The 25,656-nt window shown below is 47.4% G+C and overlaps 1 protein-coding gene across 2 annotated transcripts in view; it reads right to left on the reverse strand.

The window, feature by feature from the left end:
* The window catches only part of VPS33B (VPS33B late endosome and lysosome associated), a 613,489-nt gene that overhangs the window by 412,863 nt on the left and 174,970 nt on the right, over positions 1-25,656 (reverse strand). For both annotated transcript variants that reach the window (XR_014978823.1, XM_085644389.1), the window contains exon 10: positions 3,708-3,804. Coding sequence is in view for 1 of the 2 variants with exons in the window: in XM_085644389.1 (XP_085500515.1) it covers positions 3,708-3,804 (97 nt within the window). In the remaining variant the exon portion in view is untranslated. The remainder of the gene's footprint in view (positions 1-3,707; positions 3,805-25,656) is intronic.

The following is a 25,656-nucleotide window of genomic DNA, read 5'->3' on the forward strand; positions in this document are numbered from 1 at the left end:
TTCTTACTTTGGAAGGATGAGATCACGTATTGGCACAACTGGGGTCGCAGGGAACCTGACCCCTCTATTTGTAAAGCGCATGTACACCCCATCTAGGCACAGATGTTTATTGTCACCCAACTCAGTTTACTTTCCTCCCTTCCACACGGAGATAACCAGACACAGCACGAATGCCTGGGGTCCCCAGCCTTGGATGCCTTACTGACCGGGTAATATTATTGTCCACTTATTTACTTGACTGCCAGCAAGGCTGTCTTTGAAAACTTGCTCCATTGCTCTTCATTGCTGTACCCGGACGTAGCCCAGCGGTACACGTGCGTGCGTATTATACAATTAGCCTTCTATTACAGGTAGCTGAGCTACCGACGGAGGTGGTTCCCCAGTCAGATGTACTGTCCCAATTACAGTCCCCTTCTATCCCGTTTGTGCCACATTCCAGACTTGGATACCTATCCTTCCGCATTCTATTCTACGAATTGCACCTGCTGGCACAGGCGCTATACCTAAAACCTAACGTAAGCTTCTCCCAGTAACTCCGCACTACCTACAACTATACATAAGGGCTACTGAAGACATGCGATAGTAACATAATTATCAAATGGACTTTTATTCTGAGGGTTTTTAGTTCTTCTACAGCTTCACCGCAGGCTGAACCTGTATATGTCCATGCACCATGATAGCTTTAACCGCAAAGAGGGAGATGCGATTTGAAACATCTAACTCCTGTGCTCATCTAGTAGTTTGAGCGTTATGTTTTCCCTTACAGTTACAGCAACGTTTCATTTATACATCTGCGCATCTTCCTCACAGCTTAGGCTGTGCAACACTGACCTATAGTAGTAGGCCTCGGGGTACCGCTTTTCACTTTGGTGTTCTTGATCATTCAGTGCGCGTTCTATTTCAAGGCAGTAGCATAACCACTATATTGATTACCCCTTTTTTCAATGCTACACATCTGGCATAATTCTATGAATACCTGCCGATCGTTTACTCAATGTAAATGCTACTAAAGTTTCACGGAGCTACATGAAAATTACCCAAGTGTAGCCATCTGAGAATGATGAAATGCTGGCATGTAGATGCAAAATGGCCCCCATAACTCGAGGGGCACCTCACCCAGCCCCTGGTCAACACCACTCTATACACTGGGTCTAGCCGACCCGCCCTTAAAAGGGGAAAAGAAAATCTGCCCTGTCAAGAATCCCAGGTGATTCTGGCTAAATCCGGCTTGACCGGGGGTGGCCGTCATGACATGGGATTAGCCTACAGTTAGCTGCCGCAAATTCGAATGCTATGGTTAGAGGCTCGACCTGGCCCTCCGCAACTGGCGCATTAAACAACTGCGCTGTCTAAGCTGATTCCCAGACCGACTTTGGGAGCCAAGGTCATCCATGAAGCGTGACATTAATCGTGTCCTACAAAGACCAGACTCATTTACGAGTACCCTGGGTAATATCCTACCTAAAAAGGGTTTTTCAAATCTTCCGCTGTCCGCCACCTCGCGATGTTACATCTTTGTTGCGAGCGTGTAAAAGGAGGTTTCACTGCGTGGATGTGTGTTATTAGTTTATCGCTCTCCGCACTGCGGTGTTTCATCAGCTTCTCAATTTTCGCTTTCCCCATGCTCCAGCGCGAGCCATGGGCCGGTCATCGGCCTGCACACACTTCAAACCATTCTGGGCACTAGGAGCGTGCAGCACCGCTCGCGCTCTGTACTGGAAGTATTAAAATTACCGTTGTGGCTCGGCTGGGTGCGCGGGGCTGGGCTGAAAAATGGCCCAATGACCGTAAGCGCTGTATGTGACCAGTTACTTATGCCCCATGATGGTGGCTCCTCCACCCCGCCCGCTTTATCGAGCTTCAAAGGCGAGCATGGCTCTCGGCGCTACGCGACAACTTTACCAGCGTTAACTATCTGGGAATATTCAAATGGGCACCCTCTCTTTTCGAATTTTAAACAAATACCCAATTACACACGTTCGGTGCTAACCAGCAATACACTCTAAATACCATGCTCCCCGTTAAACGATAAGATTACCAGAGCCTTATTCACACTTCCGGGCCGCGCTCACCTTAACGGGCCGAAGCCTCCCAGTAACCTCCTCAGGCCCTCTAAGTGTTGCGAAGACGTGGGCCTCGACGATGATTGTCGCGTCCATATCCCTGCGACTCAGGCGTCAACCCCAAATCTGGATGCCACTGGGAATCGCGCCGTTGCTGGGGCCAGAACCCGGTTCCTCAGTTCCCGGATCGCTATCTCCGGCTGTAAACCGACATCCTCGCTTCTTCCACTCCTCTGGTGAGGTAACTTGAGCCATGTTGTGGGGAACCCAGCCATCAGCTTCCTGGGTCACGCAGTAAGAGCGCTTCCCTCTCTGCGCTGCAAACGGAGCTGGCGAAGTTCAGCAGTTCTGCTGACCCGGCTCAGGTGGTTGCTCCTGCTGGGGATTGATGGCCTTGACTCGATGTCGCCAAAATTCGAAAATCGTTGGCGCCGCTCCCCCAGCTCCCATGATATGCAAGTGGGCTGCCACAGGGGGAGCGTCGTCTTATATCTCCCCTTCCTATTGTTCTTGGAAGGGGGGGGGGGGCGGGGGCCTCAGGGCATTCCGCCCTGCGGCGCTTCCCGCTGGCGAGAACCAGTTCCGTTCCTTGTCGGGCTCTGGCGGCCATTATGGCGCCGGCCCTCGGGCCCCCTGCGGGGGCGGCCTCTGCAAAGCCCCCTGCAAAGATCGGCCTTCTCCCGTAGCTGCCGGGAGCAGAGGCTGGGGCCGGAGGAGAGGACAGAGGGCTGGAGGCCTAGAGAGTGAGGCAACAGGCAACAGGCAGAGCTTGGAGCTCGATGTTCGGCGTCCTTGCGCTGCTTCTCTCCCCGATCACGGCGGCTCAGACTGACGGGCAGCGTGGAAAAGACGGACTGCACTACAGGAATTCCCCACAACCTATGAATTAGAGTCGTCTTAAACATTTAAGAGCAAGGCACAGGTAGCGGGCACCACCCATTAAGAGCATAGGTACTGTTGGATCTAGATAGAGGGACCGTTTAAGGATGGGGCATGAACGTTTTTGTTGAGCTGCCTGTTCACTGGATATGAATATTCTCCGCAAAGTTTCCATGGTCTCATTACCTGTAAAGAAGCCAGTGAATGGGTCTCGTCACCTTCCTCACACTGGTGTGATTTTCAGCGAGGTGTTTAATGCAGCTTTCATGAAGTTGGCAGGGGGGATCGTGCCACTGCTGGAGGGCACAGGCGGGTCACATCGCTCCATGGGTCGCTAATACCTTAGAAAGTGCGTCCGCTACAAAATCAATTCAATTGGGTTCTACAAACAAGGCGCAGCGAAAGTCTCTTAAGAAAAAAATTGCTTACTGACTAATCAAAACAAAGAACTGTATATTTATCCTTTCAAATTAAACACAAAGACAGCACATTTGTTACTATGAGAAGACCACAAAGTGGAAGGTGGCAACTGTAAAGAATACTGATAACGTATTTTGTGTTCCAGTGTTGTTCGGAAATGTCGATGCTTTCCATATTTGATCTTCGCCACTTACTGAAATCAAGTATGAGGTATAACAGGAGCCTCAAATCAGCCATAAAAGCGCAGCTACCCTTCGCTGCAGGGCCAGTTTCTATGCGAGCGTTCAGGACTTGACTCTGCTCCGTCTTTAGCCCAATAAACCAAGCAGTAAATGCAAAGAATACCTCGATCCATTAGAAAGATGTGCCCGACCTTCGGCCGCCTTCCCTTCTCCTCGCCGTTATTTTCATCGGCCAGCTCTTTCCACACTTCGTAAGTCATCTAAAGCAGACAAGAAAATGACATGAATTAGTGCTAGCAACAGCCTCGGTGTCAAGAATAGAGATGTGTGCAAACAGGTTTCCCCCCTGCAGGACATCCCTCAAGGTGCGTATGCACATAAAAAAATAACCTTCATTGTCATGAACGTGGGAGCTGGAATGAGACTACTGTGGACCAGGAGGTACCCTCACAAGTAATAGTCTCCACCAAACAAATGTACCGAATAAAGGAAAATGTTACTTCCCTTTCGTCAACTGCTTTCAGCGTGGCGTGTTGTTAATTCATGTGCTGTGCACTGTTTTGCCATCTTGTGTTCCTGCGGATATTAGTCATTGTTTGCCTGAAGAGTTTACGTTTTGGATGAAAAATGGCTCGAAATTACTTAGCTAAAACACACAATGCATCAGTACAGACTCCACCGTAGACTACTACAATTACCCACTCAGGTGTGTTAAGTATGATACGCTTAGTAAAGCCAACTAGAGGCAAGTAACATTTTCTGTTTGCAGCAAGTGTTGTACATCACGTGCTTTTTACTGACTTAAAAGCAACAGCCCATCCTCTTGTAGTAAGTAACGTTTTATACGGTTTGACCTACTTGGGCTTCCTCTTCAGGCATTATTGTCAACAAGGTAATGTTCTGTGAACAAATTACCACGTTGCTGACTTTCAAATATCCTTAAATGGAATTTGGCCAAGAAAGGTCATGGTGGCACCTTTTTTTTACTATCTGAATGTGGTGGTTGTGGAATCCCCATCAGGTGTCTGTCTGCGCGTGCATTAACCTGAATGAATCCACAATCCCCTTTAGCAACAGGTTTCCCAAGGTGCATGAGTGCAAAGGACGCAAATAACTTTTGTCTTGTGTAAACGCCTAGTCCTGTGTATGTAATACATGAGTGCTTGTTTGACATTTAGTGACTGTAATACCCTTTCTGCCCTGCCAAAAGGATTTTGAAAGATTGTCAAACGTTCAGTTACTTGATTGAGGTGAAAATGTGATGCAATCTTTGGAAAGAACCATGGATGTGTGCCTACGACTACTTTGTCTTTCTTTGGACGGCGATACGATAAATTGTCCTATATGTGTTAGTCTCTGTTGTTTTAGTGTAGTGCCACTGCCAAGAACCCCCTGTTTAGGTCTCGCCTACACAGCGCGCAAGCGCTGCTTAGGAGGGGACATCTTGAAATCGCTCTGTACTTTCTTGGAAACCCATGCATGGTTTGCACTGTTTCCAATGAGCTCTTGTGCATGCTGAGCGTTTGCCTTGTGGGAGCGAGCAGCGGCGCCATCTGTTTGCAAATATTGCGCCTTGCTGCTCGCTCCCGCAAGGCAAACGCTCTGCATGCACAAGTACTCTTTAACTTTCACGGCCGCGGGGACGCGCTTTTTTTAATCCTGCCGATAGCGCGGCCGATACTGGACTCAGACACTGGGGGAATGCTTAGGGCCTACACATGGGGTGCGCTGCACATACAAGTCCATAAACGAAATGTATGCAATAAAATGCAAAGAGATTAATTTAGGGACAGACGAGCGCTGTCCAGGGACTCAGGAACACAACAAATACAGATCTTCCTCTGGGTAAGGAATTCTGTGCATGCGCACTTTATTGGCATTTGGAAACAAGATGTCATCCCTCAACTTCAACTTTTGTCAACACCTCCATTGAGTTCACTCTCACAGAATGTGACGACTTGACTGCTGTGCAGCTTCACGTGGATTAGTCGTTTGTTGATTTCTCTCAGGCGAGCAACAATAAGAGTAGGACTTTCAGCCCGTTACACGGTCCGACTGCGGATAAACCAGCACCCTGCACTGCGCGGGTTGAAGAGCTGTTCCCTCCCTTCCTCAGCTCTCCTCGTCACCTTCCCTGCTTCGCCTTTCCCCACCCTCTCCAAAACACTCGCCTCCGCTGCCCTTCCTTCCCCAGTTCCATTATTCCGCCACCTACTTTTGCTTCACAGGGTTAAAAGTGGCTGTTTACTTTGGTCTGTCAGGAGCACCGGGTGTTATCTGAAAAATGCTGCGTAAAGCAGGTATATTTGCGATATGACGAGACAAGTGAGCGGCCACGGGTGAGCAGCGGCAGTTTCACCATGGCTCGTTATACAACACGCCTGAAGACTGTTGGATACCACATAATAATTCATGCACAGCCTTCCAACCATAATGCATCTAGAAATAACTGAAAATCCTGCACGCTTTGCATACAAAGATAGTGAAACCGGTGAAGAGTTCATGATTTTGAATAACCACCTACAGCAAATATGAAGAAAGATAACCCAAAGTGAATAATTATCGGAGTTAATGTTTGTCACCTTAATCACACATCCTCACTCTACAGGAATATGATGTAACTGTCATCTAAAAGTTTGTAATAATAATAATTGTAATAGTAACAACAAAAGCAATAATAATAAAATAATAGAAACACCAACAATATCTTCTTTTAAGAAAGTTTTTCAGTGGCAGTTCTTTTGTTTCTTACGTCTGTAAATGATTTCAAAATTCAAAGGTATTTATTTTAAGGGCCTTCAGCCAGATATTAACTCACAGACGTAAGCTTAAAAATACTCTAGCCACACCACTCGCCGCCTGACTTTTCTATGAACCCAATATTTTTGGAAAAGTCCCTTTGTAATAAAAATCGCTAAGGAAACTGAGCTCCTGAGGGGGTTAAAAAGAGCAAATACATTGTCAGCACTTCAACTACCAGGTGGGTGCTAGTATTGAAGCACTTTCGTTGAGTTGGCAGTCAATGGAAGTGAGACTAGAAAGCCATCCTAATGATAAATTGTCGATTGTTTTTATATAGCGCTAACGTCCCGTGATGAGGCGTTGAAGCGCTTCAGATACTAAATCTAAAGTGGGGCAGGCGGGACGCTCTCTATTACCACCTAGTAACTTAAGCCAGGAAGTGCTTCGAAGCGCTTCGTGTAACACGTGCACGTCATGCAAACTCTCCCTGGTATTGTGCAACTGCCAAGTGGTGCGCCTTCGAAAGCGAATGCCCAGAGCGCGCTATAACCACCGGTCTAATGCAGCTAATGTACCCGTGGTCGGGGTTTCAACCCGCTGAGCTGTCGCGGCGGATTCATCCCGTTGGTCCTCTGCAGAGGATCAGGTGCTCAGGTTGTCGCTCTGTGTAGTGCGGGGCTAGTAGTAACACCCTTCCAATGGTCTCTCTAGACGACGCCCACACAGCCCTTTGCCTCAATCCATGATACATTGAACATCATCCTCTCGTAGGTCTGTGTCCATGGGTTACGGATACCAGCACGATCTGACATCTTTACCTTTGCTAATAGCGCCTTTTACCGCACTTCTGCCCATTCTAAGTGCTATCAAGATGCTGTGCTGTTACCAATAAATGGCATCGTTGGGCCTCTGAAGTTGTTGAACGATGAACTCACCGCTGGACCTGCTGTGTCTGTAGCCGGGCCCTGCTGGTCCTGTCCGGCTTAGAAGCCCGAGTGGGCCCTGGCATACATACCTTAGGTGACTGCCAATAACCTCCAGGCACCGAGGGTGGCAGAAAAAAGGTTCATATTTATTTTGCTGTTAATTCTCAAGTGTATAGCTGTAGAACGGTGAACAATTTTTTTTGTGGGGGTAGTGTCGTGAATTATAGTAGGGTGTCTTGAATATGCGGCTTTGTGTGTTCAGCCCTGTTGCCAGTTTGTGTAGTTGTGGAGAGCTACATAACTTTATAAATAGGAGTCTAGACCTTTGACCTACTTAGTTTCTAAGCGCTATGTGGAGGCTGGGCGCTACAATCCACCAGCCCCAGCCCCAGCATATTAATATGCTGGGGCGCCCCAGCCAGGCTGATTTCTTTTTTTTCGCTGATTGTCCCTCGTTACACATCACCCTGGGATGTACGAACAGCAGATTCCAAAGCTGAGGCTATTGTGGCCTGGGCTAATCTCACTGTTTGTTACCTGTGAGTGGTGGATGTTCATAGTGCCTCGTGCTTTCACAATAACTCTCTACTACTATCTAATTAAAGTACTATTTCACAACATCCACCCTCCCGTTGTTTATATCCCACACCTAACAATAAAAACTATTAAAAAAAAAAAATTAAAACAAGCAAGGAAAAATTGACAGCATTGCATAAACAGATAAACTACAACACAATTTTGGTGTTAATTCTGGTTTTTAGTACGATAATTCTGTTGTACATAATATTTTTTAGGTTATATATAAGGTGCCAGAAATGGTTATAACACTATTTTTATTATAACTAATACATTTTCAACATGCTGCACAACATTCACAATGCTCTACAACACATATTAAAAACGTTAACACAGCCAATAGCTCTATCACTTATAACGCCCTAAAGGCGAGACCTATTGGCTATGCCAATGCTTGCTTGTATTGTATTGCAAATGTATTGATATAGTGCTTACTACCCCTGCTGAGGCATCAAAGTGCTTTTCGGCAAGTAGCACGCTACTACGGAACCCAAAAACAATTAGAGGTGGATTAGTATAGAATGGTGGACATGTGAGTCTGTTAGCTGGATTGAAAAGGATAATGGGGGGAATAGAAGAGGGAATAGCCTAGAATGTGATTATTGGGAGATCATAGTAGTAAGATGAGGTTTTGGATGAGTCCAAGGAGGAATAGGTGAGGAAAGAATTTAGAAGGGTTGCTTGGGAGGTCATAGTATTAAAATGAGGTTTGGGGTGATCCAAGAAGGGATAGAGGAGGGTAGAGTCTAGAAAGGTTTATTTTGAAGATCACAGTAGTAGAATGAGGTTTGGGATGAGTCAGAGAGTGGACATAGAGGATTGAGATTGAGAGAGGTATATCATGAAATATTGAGTAGTGTATTGGAGAGAGTCAATTTTTTTTTTTACAGTGGGAGTAATGTGATTAATATGTAGATACATAAGAATATATGATTTATATAAAGAAATACACATATCTAGATACATATTATCAAATTAAATGTGGATATACACAGGGATATGCTGAACATGTGTGTTTGAGTGTGGCGGTTATGTAGGAAAGAGCCAACTCTTGATTAGTCTTCTGAAGACAAGATAGTTTTCTGTGGATCTTATGTTTGGGAGGTAATAAAATCTATAGTTTGGCTGCTTGAACAGAGAAAGATAGATGTGCCACCTATGGTTTTTTTCCCGTATGGTGGGATTTTGATGCGAGGTGGCAATCTGGAGTGGAGGTTCCTTTGTTGAATGTATATGGTGATTTTATTTCTAATGAAAAGCAGTCCTGTTACATGTATTGCTTAATGGGTGAAAGAAAGCAGCTTAAATGTGGATCTTCTGGTAACCAGTAACCAATGTAGGGCCCGCAAGGTAGGGGAGATGCGGGCTTGCAGCTTTAAATGTAGGAATAGTCTGGCAGCAGAGTTCTGAATTCATTGTAGTCTTTTCATAGTTGATAAAGATGATCCATGGTAGAGGACGTTGGAGTAATCAAGTTTAGACAGTACAAGAGACATAGTGGCTTGGACCTTGTGTGGAAATCCCAAGTGGGGTAAGATGTGTCACAAAGGTTTCATAGTAATGAAGCTTGATCTTGGTAATGTGTCCACTTGGTCATTCACTGATAACTTGGAGTCCATGGTAATTCCAAGCTTTCTTACTCCTTAGATATTTAAGGAGGTGGTCCTAGATTGTCAGGCCAGGCGCAAAGTGCGTCTTAAGTTTTCCAATCGCCACATGTGTGTATTTTAGTTTTGGATGCATTCAATTTTAGATGGCTCCATGTCATCTACTGATCAATGGCTCTGAAGCAATTGACGATTTGTGAGTATACAATGTCTTTGGGACTTTCCAGTTTAGGGAGAATTTGTGTGTCATCTACATAGTTATAGCAGAGTGTCATGGTTAACTGTATCAAAGGCAGCTTAGAGGTCCAAGAGAAGTAGTACAGCAAACCCTTTGTCCATCAGAGTGCATGGACCTCTCCGAAAAAGCGGTATGTTAACTCTGAGCAAAAACATTTATGCTACCAGAAATGCAACTTAACGCATGAAGTGAGCATGAATGCAGTGACTCAAAATGCAGACCCAAAAGTCTTATAAGGACAGTTTTTAGAACCAAAGTAAACACACAGAGTGCCTGTGGTGGAATAACCCTTCCATCAAGACTTTAATGACAGGAATTGTCAAAACAGAAACTGATAATTTATATATTAATTAGACAGTTATTACAGACAGGTGTAATTGGAATATAAATGTAGGCTAGGCCTGTTTCTTAAGGGAATAAATATATTTGTGAGAAGTTGGCCTGGCATATGCTGGTCACTAGTTAAATTGGCCACATTGCACCAGTCCAATTCGACTCTTATGGTAGATAGGTTTAAGACAACCTTTTAAAGAAAGCTATCCTAGTGGTAGCTGTGGAGAGCAGCCTACAGGCTAAGTCTCAGAGGAATGTAAAGCAGCTTGTTTTACCTTATAATCTCTTGAATTGCTAAATGAAAGGACACCACACAGGTATATATATAAAATATATATGAATTTATTACTAGACACACTCTACTAATCTCTTTATGAGATTAGAAGTCAGGAACATATGCACAAATCAATGTTTCACATTATACTAAAAAAGAGGTATAAGAAGAACGACTTAAGAAGGGAGAAGGCCTAAGGTCTTCAGAAGCGCTGAGGCCTCACTAATTCACCCAAGGCAGGTAAGTAAGGGACCCGCGGGAGATGCATGCAGTGTGAGAACACAGCCGCGGATCCCAATAGACTTCAATGGAGCAAGTCGCGGTTGGAATTTTAAAGTTTTAGGGTACTTCGGGAGAGTCTACAAGAAAGTCACTTACAGGATAAGTAGTTCGAGAGCCAACACACACAGGAGCACCAGAGTGCACGAGTTAACTCACCCACCTCATGGGTGCAACAGGAAGTCTGACTAGGCGTCAGGCTAAACATATGTCTAAACTGTTGCAGAACTTGTCTGCATTCAGTTTGCTGATGATCAGTGAGGCTGCTTGCCAAAGCAACACCATCTACTGACCCATCATCAGGGTTTTGTGAGAGCAGGTCAGGGAGAGGGTCACTCTCCTCCTCCTGTTCCTCATCAGTTGCCATGAGCAAGCCCATGTCAGCCCTGTCAACATATGGTTTCAATCTGTTGACACGGAGCTCCCTAAGGGGGCTCCAGGGAGTTCCAAGATTCACCAGATAGGTGACTTCTCCCTTTTGCTCAACAATTGTATGGGGGCCACTCCACTTGTCTTGGAGAGCTGCTGGGGCCACTGGCTCCAACACCCACACTTTCTGTCCTGGCTGGTATAAGGTCAGCACAGCCTTTTGGTCATGCCAAGCTTTTTGTAGTTCTTGGCTGGCCTCCAGGTTTTTAGTTGCCTTCTTCATGTATTCAGCCATCCTGGAGCGGAGACCAAGTACATAGTCCATCACATCCTGTTTGGGAGGTTTGAGAGGTGACTCCCAGCCCTCCTTCACCAAACATAATGGACCTCTTACAGGATGCCCAAACAGAAGTTCAAAAGGGCTGTAGCCAACCCCCTTCTGTGGGACCTCTCTGTATGCAAACAGAAGGCAGGGAAGTAAAAGGTCCCATTTTCGCCTAAGCTTTTCTGGGAGGCATTTAATCATTCCCTTTAGGGTTTTGTTGAACCTTTCAACTAACCCATTGTATTGTGGGTGATAGGGAGTAGTGAATTTGTAGTTTACACCACACTCCTTCCACATTGCTTTTAGATACCCTGACATGAAGTTGGTACCTCTGTCAGATATAACCTCCTTTGGGAAACCCACTCTGGAGAAAACACCAATGAGGGCTCTTGCCACCACAGGGGCTGTGGTGATCCACAGGGGAATTGCTTCTGGGTACCTGGTGGCATGATCCACTACCACCAGGATAAATCTGTGCCCAGATGCTGTTGGAGGGTCAAGGGGACCAACAATGTCAATTACCTACACTTTTAAAGGGCACCCCCGCCACAGGTAGTGGTATCAGGGGGGCCTTTGTTGTGCCACCTGACTTGCCACTGGCTTGGCAAGTGACACAGGAGCGACAAAACTCCTTTGTGTCCTCTGACATGTGTGGCCAATGGAAATGTGGAACAAGCCTATCCCAGGTCTTGTTTTGGCCCAAGTGTCCTGCTAAAGGGATGTCATGTGCTAGGGTCAAGAGGAACCCCCTAAAATTCTAAGGTATTACCAACCTCCTGGTGGCTCCAGGGGTAGAATCTCTAGCCTCAGAACATAGGAGTCCCTCATCCCAATAAACCTTATGGGACCCACTAGCACTCCCAGCAGCCTCAGCAGCAGCCTGCTGTCTGAGGGGTTCAAGAGAGGGGCAGCACTCTTGCTCCTTACTCAGATCTTCCCTGGAAGGTCCCCCTGCCCCCAAGAACTCAACCTGACCAGGCTCAAGTCCCTCTGGGGTAGTTCCTTCTTCAGGATCTGCTTCTCCTCCTTCAGGACGGGAATCTGAGATCTGAGACAGAGGGGAAGGCACTGCCTTAACCCTACTGCTCCTCCTCTTGGGTAGCATCTGGTCCATAGTTTCAGGACACAGAGCTGGTTCAGCTTTATGCATTTTGGCCTGTGACCTGGTCACAGCAAATACCTCTGCAGGTATGCCCAACATCTCAGCATGAGTCCATAACTCTACTTCAGACCAGATTGAAGTCTCTAGATCATTGCCCAATAGACATTCGACAGGGAGGTCTGTTCTGAATATTGTTTAATTAAATATAAACATATATACCCTGGTAGTAGTGCAAATCTGCCAACACAGCAATAAGACACTTGGTAAACTCTCAATGCAGATTTTATCGTGGAATGTAATACTGTAATAATGCTCTCCCCAAACATAAAGCATAGGCACTGAGTAACAACTTAAGAGGAGTCATAGAAGTTGAGAGCTGCTAGAAAGTCGTCTTCTTGTGCTTGGAGCAGCATTTCATCCTGTAACTTGCTCATCTGATAGAGACTTCTAGCCTCAGATGTCTTACCTTAGAATAGACATACATGCAACACCTTCCCAGAGGTGGGACTGCGACACAGATTGTACTAGAAAGTCCTGCAGGACTGAAAGGGCAAAATGCCCATCTCGAAAGAACTGAAAGTCCAGACAATAGTGCTTTGTACACGTGGGCAGGGAAGCCCATGTTGCTCCCTAACAGATATCCAGGTTATCTTCGCATACAAACAGATTAAATGAAGATATACCTTGGAGTGCGTTTAGGGTATAACTTGCTTGGGAACATATTCTGTCATGGTACACCTTTTTAGATACTGTTGATGTTTCGCTAAACACAAAAATCTGCATACATACAAGTGGATTTCACACTGAGGGTATAAAGGATTAACCTTTACAGGCAATGGTAACTACATATCACACCATTCAATAATGTTTTACATTGTAGCCATCTCCTCTACTGGGTCACTACATGGAAGTATCACATTTGTCATTGGAATTGTGGTTCTACCGTGACATACACAGTATGCAAACAGTATACTTAAATAATGGCGCTCCATAATTTGCCCCCCTGCTAATTGCATCCCCCTACATGTACCGCCCATTGAGAATAGCCCCGTGCGCACTAGTGCCAGTTGTCATTTGCACTCTGCCTCCCGGTAGCTCTGCATTTGCCCATCTGCTAAAAGCATCCCTCCAATATGACTGCCTTTGCTAAGTGCACCCCTCTAATATGGCCGCTCATTGTGATTAGCCCCCGAGCACTAGCGCTAGCTTTACTGTGTACTCCACCTACCGGAAGCTCCGCATTTACCCATCTGTTAAGAGCATCCCTCCAATATGGCTGCTGTTTGGGAATAGCTTTATGCGCACTAGTGCTTTTCGCAAACTTGCCTTCCGGTAGCACCGAGCCACTTATATAACAAGCACTGGCATAGCCAATAGGTCTCACCTTTGGGACCTTATAAGGGGTTAGTTATGCAGCGAGGGTAGGAGAGGACTGGGGCAGTGCGCTACGGTACTCTACTCAGGGAGGGTAGGAGAGAGGTAGACAAGCTTGTGAGCGTGACGAAAAGAGGCTAAACAGAAAGAGAAGGAATGACAGAGGAAAAAAAGAAGAAACACAGAAAGGAAGACAAGAAAACAACAAAAACCATTTTGTAAAGGAGAAAAACTAAAATCTGTGGGAAAAAGATTAAGAGGTTAAAACAAATAAATAAAAACATAAAGTGAGTGTGAAAGATAAAATATTATACACACAAACATAACGCCCTAAAACAAAATAATTTCACAAGCACGTTACTAAATACTAAGCATTTAGCCTTTTGTAAGAGTTTACTGAGCGCCAAATGAGGCAGTGTATGGTTTCAATGAGGCAGGGTGGTTAAGTCTTAGAACACAACAACAGAGTTACAAAATAAGCAGACATCGTGTACAAACCCCACCTTAAAAAAATGTGATGCATTTTAGGAGACACCGCAAGGGTGGTGTTGGGAGAGGACGAGACTGAGGCGAAAGGAAAGGCGGTCTAATGCTGGAATAAGATGGGTGCCGTTGGGCTGAGGTGTATTGACTGAGCTGTGCCTGGGCTCCAGGGGGAACAGTGGCACTGTCAGGACAGAGATGCAATGACTGAGCAGTACTGACTGTACAATATGCCGGTCCCAGTGATGGAACAGGGAGTGCTACCTGTGGAATGAGGTGCATTGAGGTACTTCAGTATTGCTCACTGTGAGCTCAACAGTCCGCGTCCCGTGACATTTTTCTTGTCTTGTTGATAATTGCAAAACGGGGCGCGACTTAGCCTCGTCTCCACAGGTCCTCATGGATATATAGCCCTCGATGGGCCGCTCTAGCCTTCCCTGTTCAGTTGAGGCAGTTCTCCGTAGAGCGCGCGTGGTCACTTAGAGTGTTGTCGCTACGGCGCTTCTTCTCACAGTAAGTCGCGGTTGGATATGAATTGTGTAAATTAGTCACCCCTGCATTTTTTCAATGAGACACTCATTCTTGTGTGTTAGCACTGTGAACCATGAGATGCTCTGTTTTGGCTGAGGTAGAGCGAGACATGTGTTCTCATTCTCTGATAATGCGCCTCTAGTTGAACAAGCGTGTAACACTGAGTGAATAAATAGCGATTGCTCCCCAGGAAGTCTTTTCTCGGTGACAATGCATGCAGCAGCTGTGAAATCAACGGCGCTTGCAGGGACACCGACTCCGACCTGCAAAAAGTAACACCCACCCACGCACCAGCTGAAAAGCTTGAGCCAACTGAGTCGAGCTCCTCCCCGGCCCTTCATGCTTTAGTCTTTGGAGGAAAAATAAGTTGAGATAGTGGGCTGGGTCTTACTATCTCATGGCCCTCGCTTCCAGCACCCGCCCTGGCTCCGTGAAGGGAAGCGGTGTGTTCCCCTACCGTCCCATCTAGTTGAAGGAAAGCAGCCGATCTCCATGCAGCAGCTGTTTAATAATTAACGGCACTTGCAGGGAAACTGACGCCGACCTGTAAAAAGTAACACCCGCCCACGCACTAGCTGAAAAGCTTGAGCCAACGCAGTTGAAAACTGAAAACAAGCATTGGCCGCGCGGCCGTGAAAGTGACACGGCCACGCGGCCCGCGAAAGTGAACGCGATCAAGCACGGCGAGAGACGCGATCTGTGGAGGGGGAGAAGCAGGAGTTGTGTGACGGAGGAAAGACAGATGGCGGCTGCGCGCGTGCACGCAAGTTTGAGGCCACCAAAAGCCTGTGGCAGCACTTTGAAAACCCACACACTAAATGTCTCGCAGAGCAGCGCATGCGCTGGCTCAGCGAGACCTAAAAATGGTGCAGGCACACACTACCACACCACCCGGACCTGGTAGAAGTGGGTAGGTTCGCAGACAACGTGCTACTGGCTCATACTTGAGTACATTAATACCGGCTAATGCTAAGAAATATCCTGCCGCGCTTTGGTTTTTCGCCCACCCCCCACCTTTATTAAGATAGGCGCGAGGAATGTAAATATAAAGTGAGCACACCCCTAGGCTTGCTATGAACCACTGCACCGTTCTCCCCTGACCTACCGGAGCATTCTATGCCTGAATTGGTGTCTACCTAATTGTAAGCAAAGAATAGCTTGTGCATATTTTACGGAGCCACAGTGCTTACGGGGTACTATTTAAGTTTCAAACACCACTGGTAGATCCTTTTACAGTGTGTGCCCACGAGCACACACTACGACTTCCAGTACAAACATAAGAGCATACACTGGAAGTTTTTTGATGAATGGGTGCACTCTATGCCTTAATTGTAGTTGACTATAATGTAAGCAAAGAATAGCTTGTGCGTTTTAAAGTAACTGATCCACAGTACTACTTATGGGGCATTATTGATGTTTCAAACACCATCACTAGATCCCTTTACAGTGTGTAAACTCGTGCACACACGACGACATCGAGCATATATACAAGAATATACTCTGGATGTTTTTTTGATGAAAGGGTCAGTTACAGTTCGGTTGGCTCCACCAAAAGCTATGTGGAATAGAGAGTCATGGACAGATTGGCTGATACACAATAGGGTGATATGGTTTCTGTTGTATTGCCCAATATTTGTATAATGGTTCTACTTGTTAACAATGCTAACATTCAATCATTTTTCCTCCACTCACTCGCTCCAGTACATGAGGAACCCCTCGTGTATGACCTACCGGGTACTGTTGAAGCCTGGTTGGTCCTTAAATTGGGTGAGTCCCTATAGTATCTCTGTAACTCTGTTTTGTGCCACAATGGCTTAAGTTCACGCTAGCTCACAATGTACACTCACCGTGTGGCACCTTGTTGTTGTTTTGTCATTTGGTTTTATAATCACCACTAAATATTGCGAGTCAGACCCACAGGGAATATGAGAGAATACACTAAACGGAAATTGTACCTCCCTAACCTCTGTGATATTTTCTCTTTCCACAGGTAGTTCCAGTACTACCAGGTACTTAACTAGTTAGTTGCATGGTGGGTGTGAGTGTGCAGCCACATCCCCAGCTTTAGTTTAGTTGTAGATAGAATCCTTTTTGGTCCTGACGAATCGCCTGCAGACTTTGCACTTGGCGAGGAACATGTTGACCTATCACTAATAAGAGCGCCTAACCTGAGACATAATTTCAGCTCAGCGCCTTATTGATTGCTTTTACTTAGGGTAGGAGACCCATTGATTAAAGTTATCGTAGCTGGTACTCCGAGCCCTATTTTAAACTTACCTACAAACACTTATACACACACTAGGCCCCCTCAACCCCACAGCACCAAACGGCTGTTGGAAAAAGATCTCCGCTATAGTGTCCCTACTATAGGGAGCCCGTCAGGTATTGCACCGCCGACCCGATGAGGAGCAGCCCGATGATGAAGCATGACACCCTACTGGGTGTGTGAGGGTATTATAATCCAATACAATGGATTCCCAACTTTGAACTATCCTGGTCAGGTTGGCTTATGTTCTTTTCATCAGGCTCTCATTTTGTAGGAACAACATAACCTTTTTTCCTTAACAGATATCCAGGACACGATAATGCAGTGGTCGCAGCCTTGGCTCTGGTAAAGAGTGCTCGCAAACCTTGAGAAGGTTGCTTTTTGACCAGTGTGTGGCAGATCTTAATGCAACAGAGCACTCTCCATCGTGAGAGGGTCCATTTCTGCACCAACAAAAAAAAGGAATATGCTACTTACCAGTATGCATCTGTTCTTGGCATGTAGAGCTGCAGATCTATACACTGTGCATAGATCGCCATCTGGTGTTGGGCCCGGATGTTTGCAGTTTGTTTTTCCTCTTGGAAAGTCTTTGGAAGTCACGAGTTCGGTGACTCCTCCTCTGGTTCGTATTGCGCATGGGCTTCGGCTCCATCCTCAGATTGTTTTTAGCCAGCAGGCAAAGATGGAGCGTCTTAGTAACAGTAAAGAAACCCATGTGTATTGTATCTAAATAAGATAAGACTGGAACGGATACAGGTAGCCGGGGAGGCGGGTGGGCGTGTATAGATCTGCAGCTCTACATGCCAAGAACAGATGCATACTGGTAAGTAGCATATTCTGTTCAAGGCATATGAGCTGCAGATTATACATTGTGCATAGATTACATAGCAGTACCCAACCCTAGCGGCGACCACCGGCATCCGTTGCAGTTGTTTGAAACAGTGTTTTTGGTATAGCTTGGCCCACATTAGCCTGTTGCTTGGTTTGCACATCTGCACAGTAATGTTTTGTGAAGGTGTGCATTGTTGACCATGTCGCTGCTTTGCAGATGTCATCTAGTGGTATGTTCCCTAGGAAAGCCATAGAAGCCCCTATCTTTCTTGTAGAGTGGGCTTTAGGGGGAACCGATAGTGTTCGTTTTGCTTTTTGGTAGCAAATCTGTATGCATTTTACAATCCACCTAGCTATCCCTGATTTGGAAATAGGGTTGCCTTTGTGTGGTGGGGAGAAGGAAACAAATAACTGTTTGGTTTTTCTGAAAGGTTGTGTTCTCTGGATGTAATAAAGTAAAGCCCTTTTAACATCCAGTGTGTGTAAGGCTCTTTCTGCAACTGTTTGGGGTTGCGAGAAAAAGACTGGCAATTCTACCGACTGGTTTAAATGGAATGGAGAAATTACTTTGGGTAGAAATTTGGGATTGGTGCGGAGTACAACCTTGTTGTGATGCATCTGAAGGAAAGGTTCCTGTATAGTGAAAGCCTGTATTTCACTAACTCTTCTGAGGGAAGTGATGGCCACTAGAAAAGCTGTTTTCCATGTGAGAAATTGCAGCTCGCACTTATGTAATGGTTCGAAAGGGGTCCCATTAACCGTGTGAGAACTATTTTCAAGTTCCAAACAGGTGAGGGTGGCACTTTGGGTGGAATTACTCTTTTGAGGCCTTCCATAAAGGCCTTGATGGCAGGCACTTTGAAAAGTGAGAGGTGCTGCCTATTTTGTAAATAGGCAGCGATTGCAGCGAGGTGTAAGCGAATGGAAGTATATGCTAGGTTACACCTTTGTAAATGGAGTAGATAACATATAATGTGCTGTATGGATACATTTAAAGGATTGATTGTATTGTTGTGGCAGTAAACAACAAATCGTTTCCACTTTTCTGCATAGCACGCTCTAGTAACAGGGCGTCTTGCTTCCCTGATAAGGGGGAAGGTTAAGGTATCCAAATTCTAGGACCTCAGGAGCCAGATCGCACGGTTGAGTTGAGCTGGATCCGGGTGCCTGATCTCTCCATGGTTCTGGGTTACGAGGCATGGCGAGAGGCGTAGCTTTTGATGTGGTACTACTGAGAGTTCCAGCAGTGTGGTGTACCACGGTTGTCTGGCCCATGTTGGAGCTACCAGGATCAGTGTTAGGGAATGCTGCTGTAGCTTTCGCACCACTAATGGAATTAGTGGGAGAGATGGAAAAGCGTATGCAAATTTGTTTGACCAGTTCATCCATATCGCATTGCCTTTGGACAATGGGTGTGGATATCTGGCGGCGAAGCTTGGGCATTTTTTGTTTTCGTGGGTGGCGAATAGGTCTATGTGTGGATGCCCCCACTTCTGAAAGAACAGGTGAAGAACTTGTGGGTGAAGTTCCCACTCGTGGATCTGCTGTGTCTGCCTGCTCAGCAGATCTGCCACGGTGTTTTGCACTCCTGGGACGTGTTGGGCTAGGAGAAAAATCTTTTGTGGAATTGCCCATCTCCATATGCTCTGTGCTAACTGAGAGAGCTGTGGAGAGTGTGTGCCCCCTGCTTTTGAATGTAGTACATGGCAGTCATGTTGTCTGTGCGAATGAGGACTGCCTTGCCTGAAATCTGCGCTTGGAAGGATTTTAGGGCGAGGAAGATCGCCAGTAACACCAGATGGTTGATGTGGAGTAACTTCTGTTGCGGCGTCCACGTGCCCTGTGCTGTTATATGTAACAGATGAGCTCCCCAGCCGGAGAGCGATGCATCTGCTGTTAGGATTATTTGTGGGACCGGGTCCAGGAACGGTCGACCTTTGGAAAGGTTTGTGGTGTTCCACCACTGCAGAGAGCGATGGGTGCGACCGTCTACCAACACCAGATCTGTCAGTTGTCCCTGGGCCTGGTTCCACTGGCGCGCCAAGCACTCTTGGAGTGGACGCATTTGGAGTCTTGCATGCGGCACTATAAAGATGCAAGAGGCCATCATCCATATGAGCTGCATAAACACTCTTGCTGGGAGAGAGTGTTGACATAGGAATTTTTGACGCAGCGCTTGTATCTTTGCAATCCTGGCAGGATTGGGATAGGCTACGGCTTTTGAGGTGTCTATGGTGGCACCGAGAAACTGTTTTGTGTGTGATGGTACCAGGTGGGATTTTTGATGGTTCACCGTGAAACCTAGCTGGTGAAGTAGTTGGACCGTAGCGGCGGTATGTTGCACACATTGTTGGTAGGACGTGGCTTTTATCAGCCAATCGTCCAGATAGGGGAAGACGTGAATGTGCGGTCTTCTGAGGTGTGCAGCCACTACTGCCAGGCACTTGGTGAAAACCCTTGGTGCTGTTGTTACCCCGAACGGGAGCACCTTGAACTGGTAGTGTTGTCCGTCTACCACAAACCTGAGGTACTTTCTGTGAGACTGGTGTACTGGGATGTGAAAGTACGCGTCTTTTAAGTCCAGAGTGGAGAAAATCGTTCTGGGAGAGAAGTGGAAGAACCTGTTGAAGGGTTACCATGTGAAAATGGTCTGAGTGAATGTAGGTGTTGAGAGGTCTGAGATCTAAGATAGGTCGTAGGGTCTCGTCTGTCTTTGGAATTAGAAAGTACAGGGAGTAGACCCCTAAATTTTGTTGATTTATGGGGACCTGCTCTATTGCTCCTTTTTGCAGGAGGGAGATCACCTCTTGTGTCAGTAGCGCAGTATGTTCTTGCGACATAGGGCGGTGCTTGGGTGGAATGTTGGTGGGTGTTGATGTTAATTCTAGGCAATACCCTGACTGAATAATTTGTGTCACCCATCTGTCTGAGGTGATTGTCTCCCAGACATGAAGAAAAGATTGTAGTCTGCCTCCGACCGGAGTGGAATGGTCTGGAGGGAGCGGGGGAAAGTCATTAGGCAGGAGGTGTGGCCGAGCGGGGGGTATTTGTTTTGCCTCTGCCCTTATTATTATTGCCTCTGTATCCGCCTCTTTGATAACCTTTCGTGAAGGTAGATTGAGGGGGGGGATTTATAGGACGTGGACGCACTGTCCGAGGAGTAGCCTCTGCCCGTGCCCCGAAAGGAAGAACGGCGAAAGGATCGCCTGGGAGTCTGTGTCTGTAGGGCTCCCATAGATTTCGCCGTGTCTGTATCTTTCTTCATTTTTTCGAGGGCTTTGTCTACCTTAGGGCCAAAGAGATGGTCTTGGTCGAAGGGGTGATTTAATATGGAGGCTTGTACCTCCGGTTTAAACCCTGAAACCCTGAGCCAGGCATGGCGACGGAGAAGGACACTGGTGTTTATGGCCCTGGAGGCTGTATCTGCTGCATCTAGGGCACATCTTATCGAGGTGTTGGTTATTGTTTTCCCCTTTTGAATAAGTTCATTAGCCCTAGTTTTGTACTTTTCAGGGAGAAGGTGCATGATGGTCTCTAGCTCATCATAATGCGCCCTGTCGTAACGTGCCAACAATGCTTGCGTATTGGCACGCAGTGCGCTTCCCTGACGCATCTAGGAGCTTGGATTCTTTGTCAGGTGGGGGCGCCTCGCCTGACGCCTGAGAATTTGAGCGCTTCCTAGCTGTAGACACCACTAGGGAGTCTAATGGTGCAGGGCCTTTAATGTAAGAAGGGTCTGTGGGTGCGGCTTTGTATTTTTTCTCTATCCGAGGGTTGAGGACCCTGGCCCTGACTGGGTCTTTAAAAACCTCAGGGGCATGTTTAATTACGTCCTTTAACATAGGTAGAATGGCAGTGAACCTATGTGTATCGTCAAAGCTGTCTAAGAGAAAATCTTCCTGCACTGGGTCTGTGTGTAACTCCACCCCGTGGTAGTGTGCCGCCCGTTGTAACAAGTGGTGAAAACCCAAGGAATCTTCAGGAGGGGATGGCCTAGATGGATAAAGGTCATCCTGTGGGACATCTGGTATGTCCGGATTGTTATAATCATCCCATGGGTCTGGAGATCCAGTAGGGGTGGGATCTTGTGGCCCATCTGCTGGATCATAGTAAGGGTCCCCCAAATCGTCTGGGACAGGAGACAAGGTAGGGGAACGATGAGGTGGAGGGGGTGGAGGTGGAGAGGGTGGAGGAGGAGAAGTTGGTGAAGGCACCCTGAAAGGAGAGGTAGCAATGTCCTTTCTCTTTGGAGGTGGAGGTGGAGCTGGCTTGTCCAAGTGTCTCTTTTTGGAAGACAATATCAAGTGTCCAGTCTTTGGATCTTTGGTGAGAGTTTTTTGCAAAGGATCCGGTGTGAAAAGCTCCTGTGACACTGGTTGTTCGGCCGGCACAGAAGGTTTCGGTACCGATGGCTTTTTAGGTTTATCGAAGCCGTGCTTCCTTGGAACCTCCGTTTTTTTGGTCGGTGCCGAAGAGGTTCTCGGCACGGGAGTGTCGGTGCCGAGGGTCTTGTGATGTTTTGTCGGCACCGGAGTGGCAGGTTTCGACCCCGAAGGCTTCGGTGTCGGATTCGGTGTGGAGGTAGAGGCCGATTTTTTCTTCGGTGCCGAAGGGTGTTTCTCGGCACCGGTGGTCGGCTGGCTCGAGCCCGAGCTGCCGGAAGGCTTACTAGGCTTCTTTACCGGCCCGAAGGTGGGGTGTGAGAAGCAGTGTCCTTGGTCTTGCCTAGGCCCGGAGGCGAAGGTGTGACCGAAGCCTTTTTCGGTATCGGCGTGGGCGTGGGAGGGGGAATTGTACTCACGACCCGCTGCGCCGGAGTGATGTCCTCCACATCTGAGTCGTCGGCCTCGGAAGCGCTGACAAGGTCGTCGTCCTCCTGTTCGATGTCCTGCTGTCCCGGAGCTTTGACGCCGTCCCCGAAGATGTCGACTGGAGCGGAGGTCGAGGAGTGCGCCATGTTGCGTCTAGCCAGTCGATCTCGAATGGTCTTCTTTGAGCGAAAAGACTTGCAGGCGGGACAGTCTCGGGCCTCATGTTCTGGGGAGAGGCAGAGGTTGCACACCTCATGGAGATCGGTGTGGGGAAATTTGGACCCACATCGAGGGCACTTCTTGGAGGGAGTTCTTTCCATCAGCCGAGATCGGAGCCGGAATAGGCCCGAAGGCCGCCGTCGACCACCGGAATCGAAGAAGAAGTGCTGAAGAGAAGATGAGTAAGATGATTTATGTCATTGAAGAAGCTCGATGAGCGAGGATTTATGCGTCGATCGGTGAACTGGGAAGTTCGGAACCGGAGCGCGAAGTAGTACATCCGAGCCCGATGGCGGAAAAAAACAATCTGAGGATGGAGCCGAAGCCCATGCGCAATATGAACCAGAGGAGGAGTCACCGAACTCGTGACTTCCAAAGACTTTCCAAGAGGAAAAACAAACTGCAAACATCCGGGCCCAACACCAGATGGCGATCTATGCACAGTGTATAATCTGCAGCTCTTATGCCTCGAACAAGCCTTTTCTTTTTTTGGCTCTGACATACCCTACAAAGAGTTAATTGTCCCCGCTGAACTTTTCTGTGCAGTGAAGGTAGAACAGTGCTTAACAGTGCACCATGCCACAAACTAGCTCCTATGGCAGGCCTCTACTGTCTTGGTGGAGGGACGTCTGGCTGCCAAGATAACATTGCAGACTTCGGATGGAAATTCGAAAGTTGTCAACTGTCGCCGCTTAATCTCTACACAGGAAGGCAAAGCGTTGTCAGGTTCAGGTGCAGAACCCTGCCAGGTTGCTGTGATAGAAAGTCCTCCCATAGAGGCAGCCTGTTCAGAGGACCCAAGCTCATGCTCAACAGCTGGGGATACCATACTCTCCGTGCCCAATATGGAGCCACAAGAATGACTTGGGTCCGGTCATTCCTGAGAACTCTGGGCACCAGTGGTATCGGCGGAAAGGTGTACAGGAGGCCAGAGCTCCACTCGCGATGAAAAGTGTCTCAGAGTGAGAGCCGTCTTGGAAACTACAACACACAAAACTGCTGACACTGCCCATTCTTGACTGAGGCGAACAGATCCAACCAAGGCTCTCTCCATACTTGGAAGAGACCTTGCACCTCCTGAGGATGGAGAAACCATTTGTGATCCGCTAGTCATCAACGGCTAGTTTGTATGCCATGGCACTGAGAGAGCCTGTGAAGGGTTGAACCAGAAGAGATATCCTCTGATGTTCCAACCATGTCCAGTGTCGCAGAGCTTCTTGACAAAGGGTCCATGACCCCACCCTGCCCTGTTTGTTGCAGTACCACATGGTGGTGGTGTTATCCATGAACATCTGAACCAACCTTCCCCTGATTGAATGAAGGAAGGCCTACAATGCCAACTGCATTGCTCGGAGCTCCAACAGGTTGCTTTGGAAGGCTTCCCCTGCAGACTAGAGTCCTCTGATCCCACCTCTCCCAGATGGCGACCCACTCACAGATGTGATGCATCTATCACTACAGTCGGATCTGGTTGGGGAAGGGAAAGGAGTCTGCCAATGACTGAATCACGGTTCATTAGCCAATGCTGCAGATCGTTTGTGGTTCCCTCCGAGGCTTGGACCATGTCCGTTAGATTCCCCTGATGCCAGCGGGCATGCATCACAAGAAGGATGCAAGAGGTCATGAGGTCCAACAGCCTCAGAGTCAGTCTCACCGAAATCCAGCATGGAAGCTGAATCATCGGTATCATGGCCTGAACATCCTGGACTCGCTGCTCACAATGGTAGGCCAGAAACTGAACTGTTTCCAGAACAGCTCAGATGAAAGGGAGCATATGGGAGGGAGTCAGGTGTGACTTCCGCACATCGATAGAGAACCACAGCAAGTGCAGAAGGTTCTCCATAGTCTGGAGGTAAGAAACAATGGTTTGGGGCAAGCCTGCATTCAACAGCCTGGAATTTCTGACCGTCGCAGATGAGCTGTAACCACCGCTATCACTATAGTTAACACCTGAGGGGCACTGTTAAGGACAAAGAGGAGCACGGCATACTGAAAATGCTCTTGTCCTCCAATGAACCGCAGGTAGCACTTGTGGGTAGACAGGACAGAGATGTGAAAATAAGCATCCTGCAAGTCCAGTGATACCATCCAGTCTCCTGGGTACAGGGCAGACAGTATTTGTGCAAACATTAGCATTTTGAATTTCTCAGTTTTCAGCAAGAGATTAAGGGGGAGCACGTCTGAAATAGGATGAAGTCCTCCATCTTTCTTGGGCAGCAAAAAGTAGCCGGAATAGCATTCATGACTTACTTCTGAAGCCGCACCTTCTCTATAGCTTCCTTGGCCAAGAGAGCTGCAAGCTTCTGACAAAGCAAGGAGAGGTGGTCCTCTGTCAGCTTGTCGTAAGTAGATTGATTGGGTGGGGGTGGTCACAAAGTGGAGGATGTAGCCCCATGGGATGAGCTGTAAAATCCAATTGGCGGATTTTATTGACCTCCAGTGGTGCAATGGGATGGCGTATCCCACCTCCCACTGGATGCCATTGATAGTTGGAGAGCATTCTAAAGGAGTTTAGAGGCTGCGGCTGCTCAGGGGTTGTGGGGGGACTGACTCAAACTCTGGCTGCCTGACCCATGTGGACTGTGGGAACGGGTGCTCGGCCACATAATGGTTGAGCGGATTGCTGGCCTGTGTGGCTGGAGATGTACAGACGTGGCCGGAACCCCCTTATGTGGCCACGAAAGGGGCGGAAGGCAGCCTATGATTGGTGTGGGGCCATGGAAAGGCCCAAAGACTTGGGGGCAGGTCTGCTGTCCTTAAAGTGCTAGAGCGCAGAGTCCGCCTTCTCATCAAACAACTGAGACCCATCAAAGGACTTGTCCATGA

Source organism: Triturus cristatus, chromosome 3_1 (genome assembly GCF_964204655.1).
Source record: "Triturus cristatus chromosome 3_1, aTriCri1.1, whole genome shotgun sequence".
Lineage (NCBI taxonomy): Eukaryota > Metazoa > Chordata > Amphibia > Caudata > Salamandridae > Triturus > Triturus cristatus.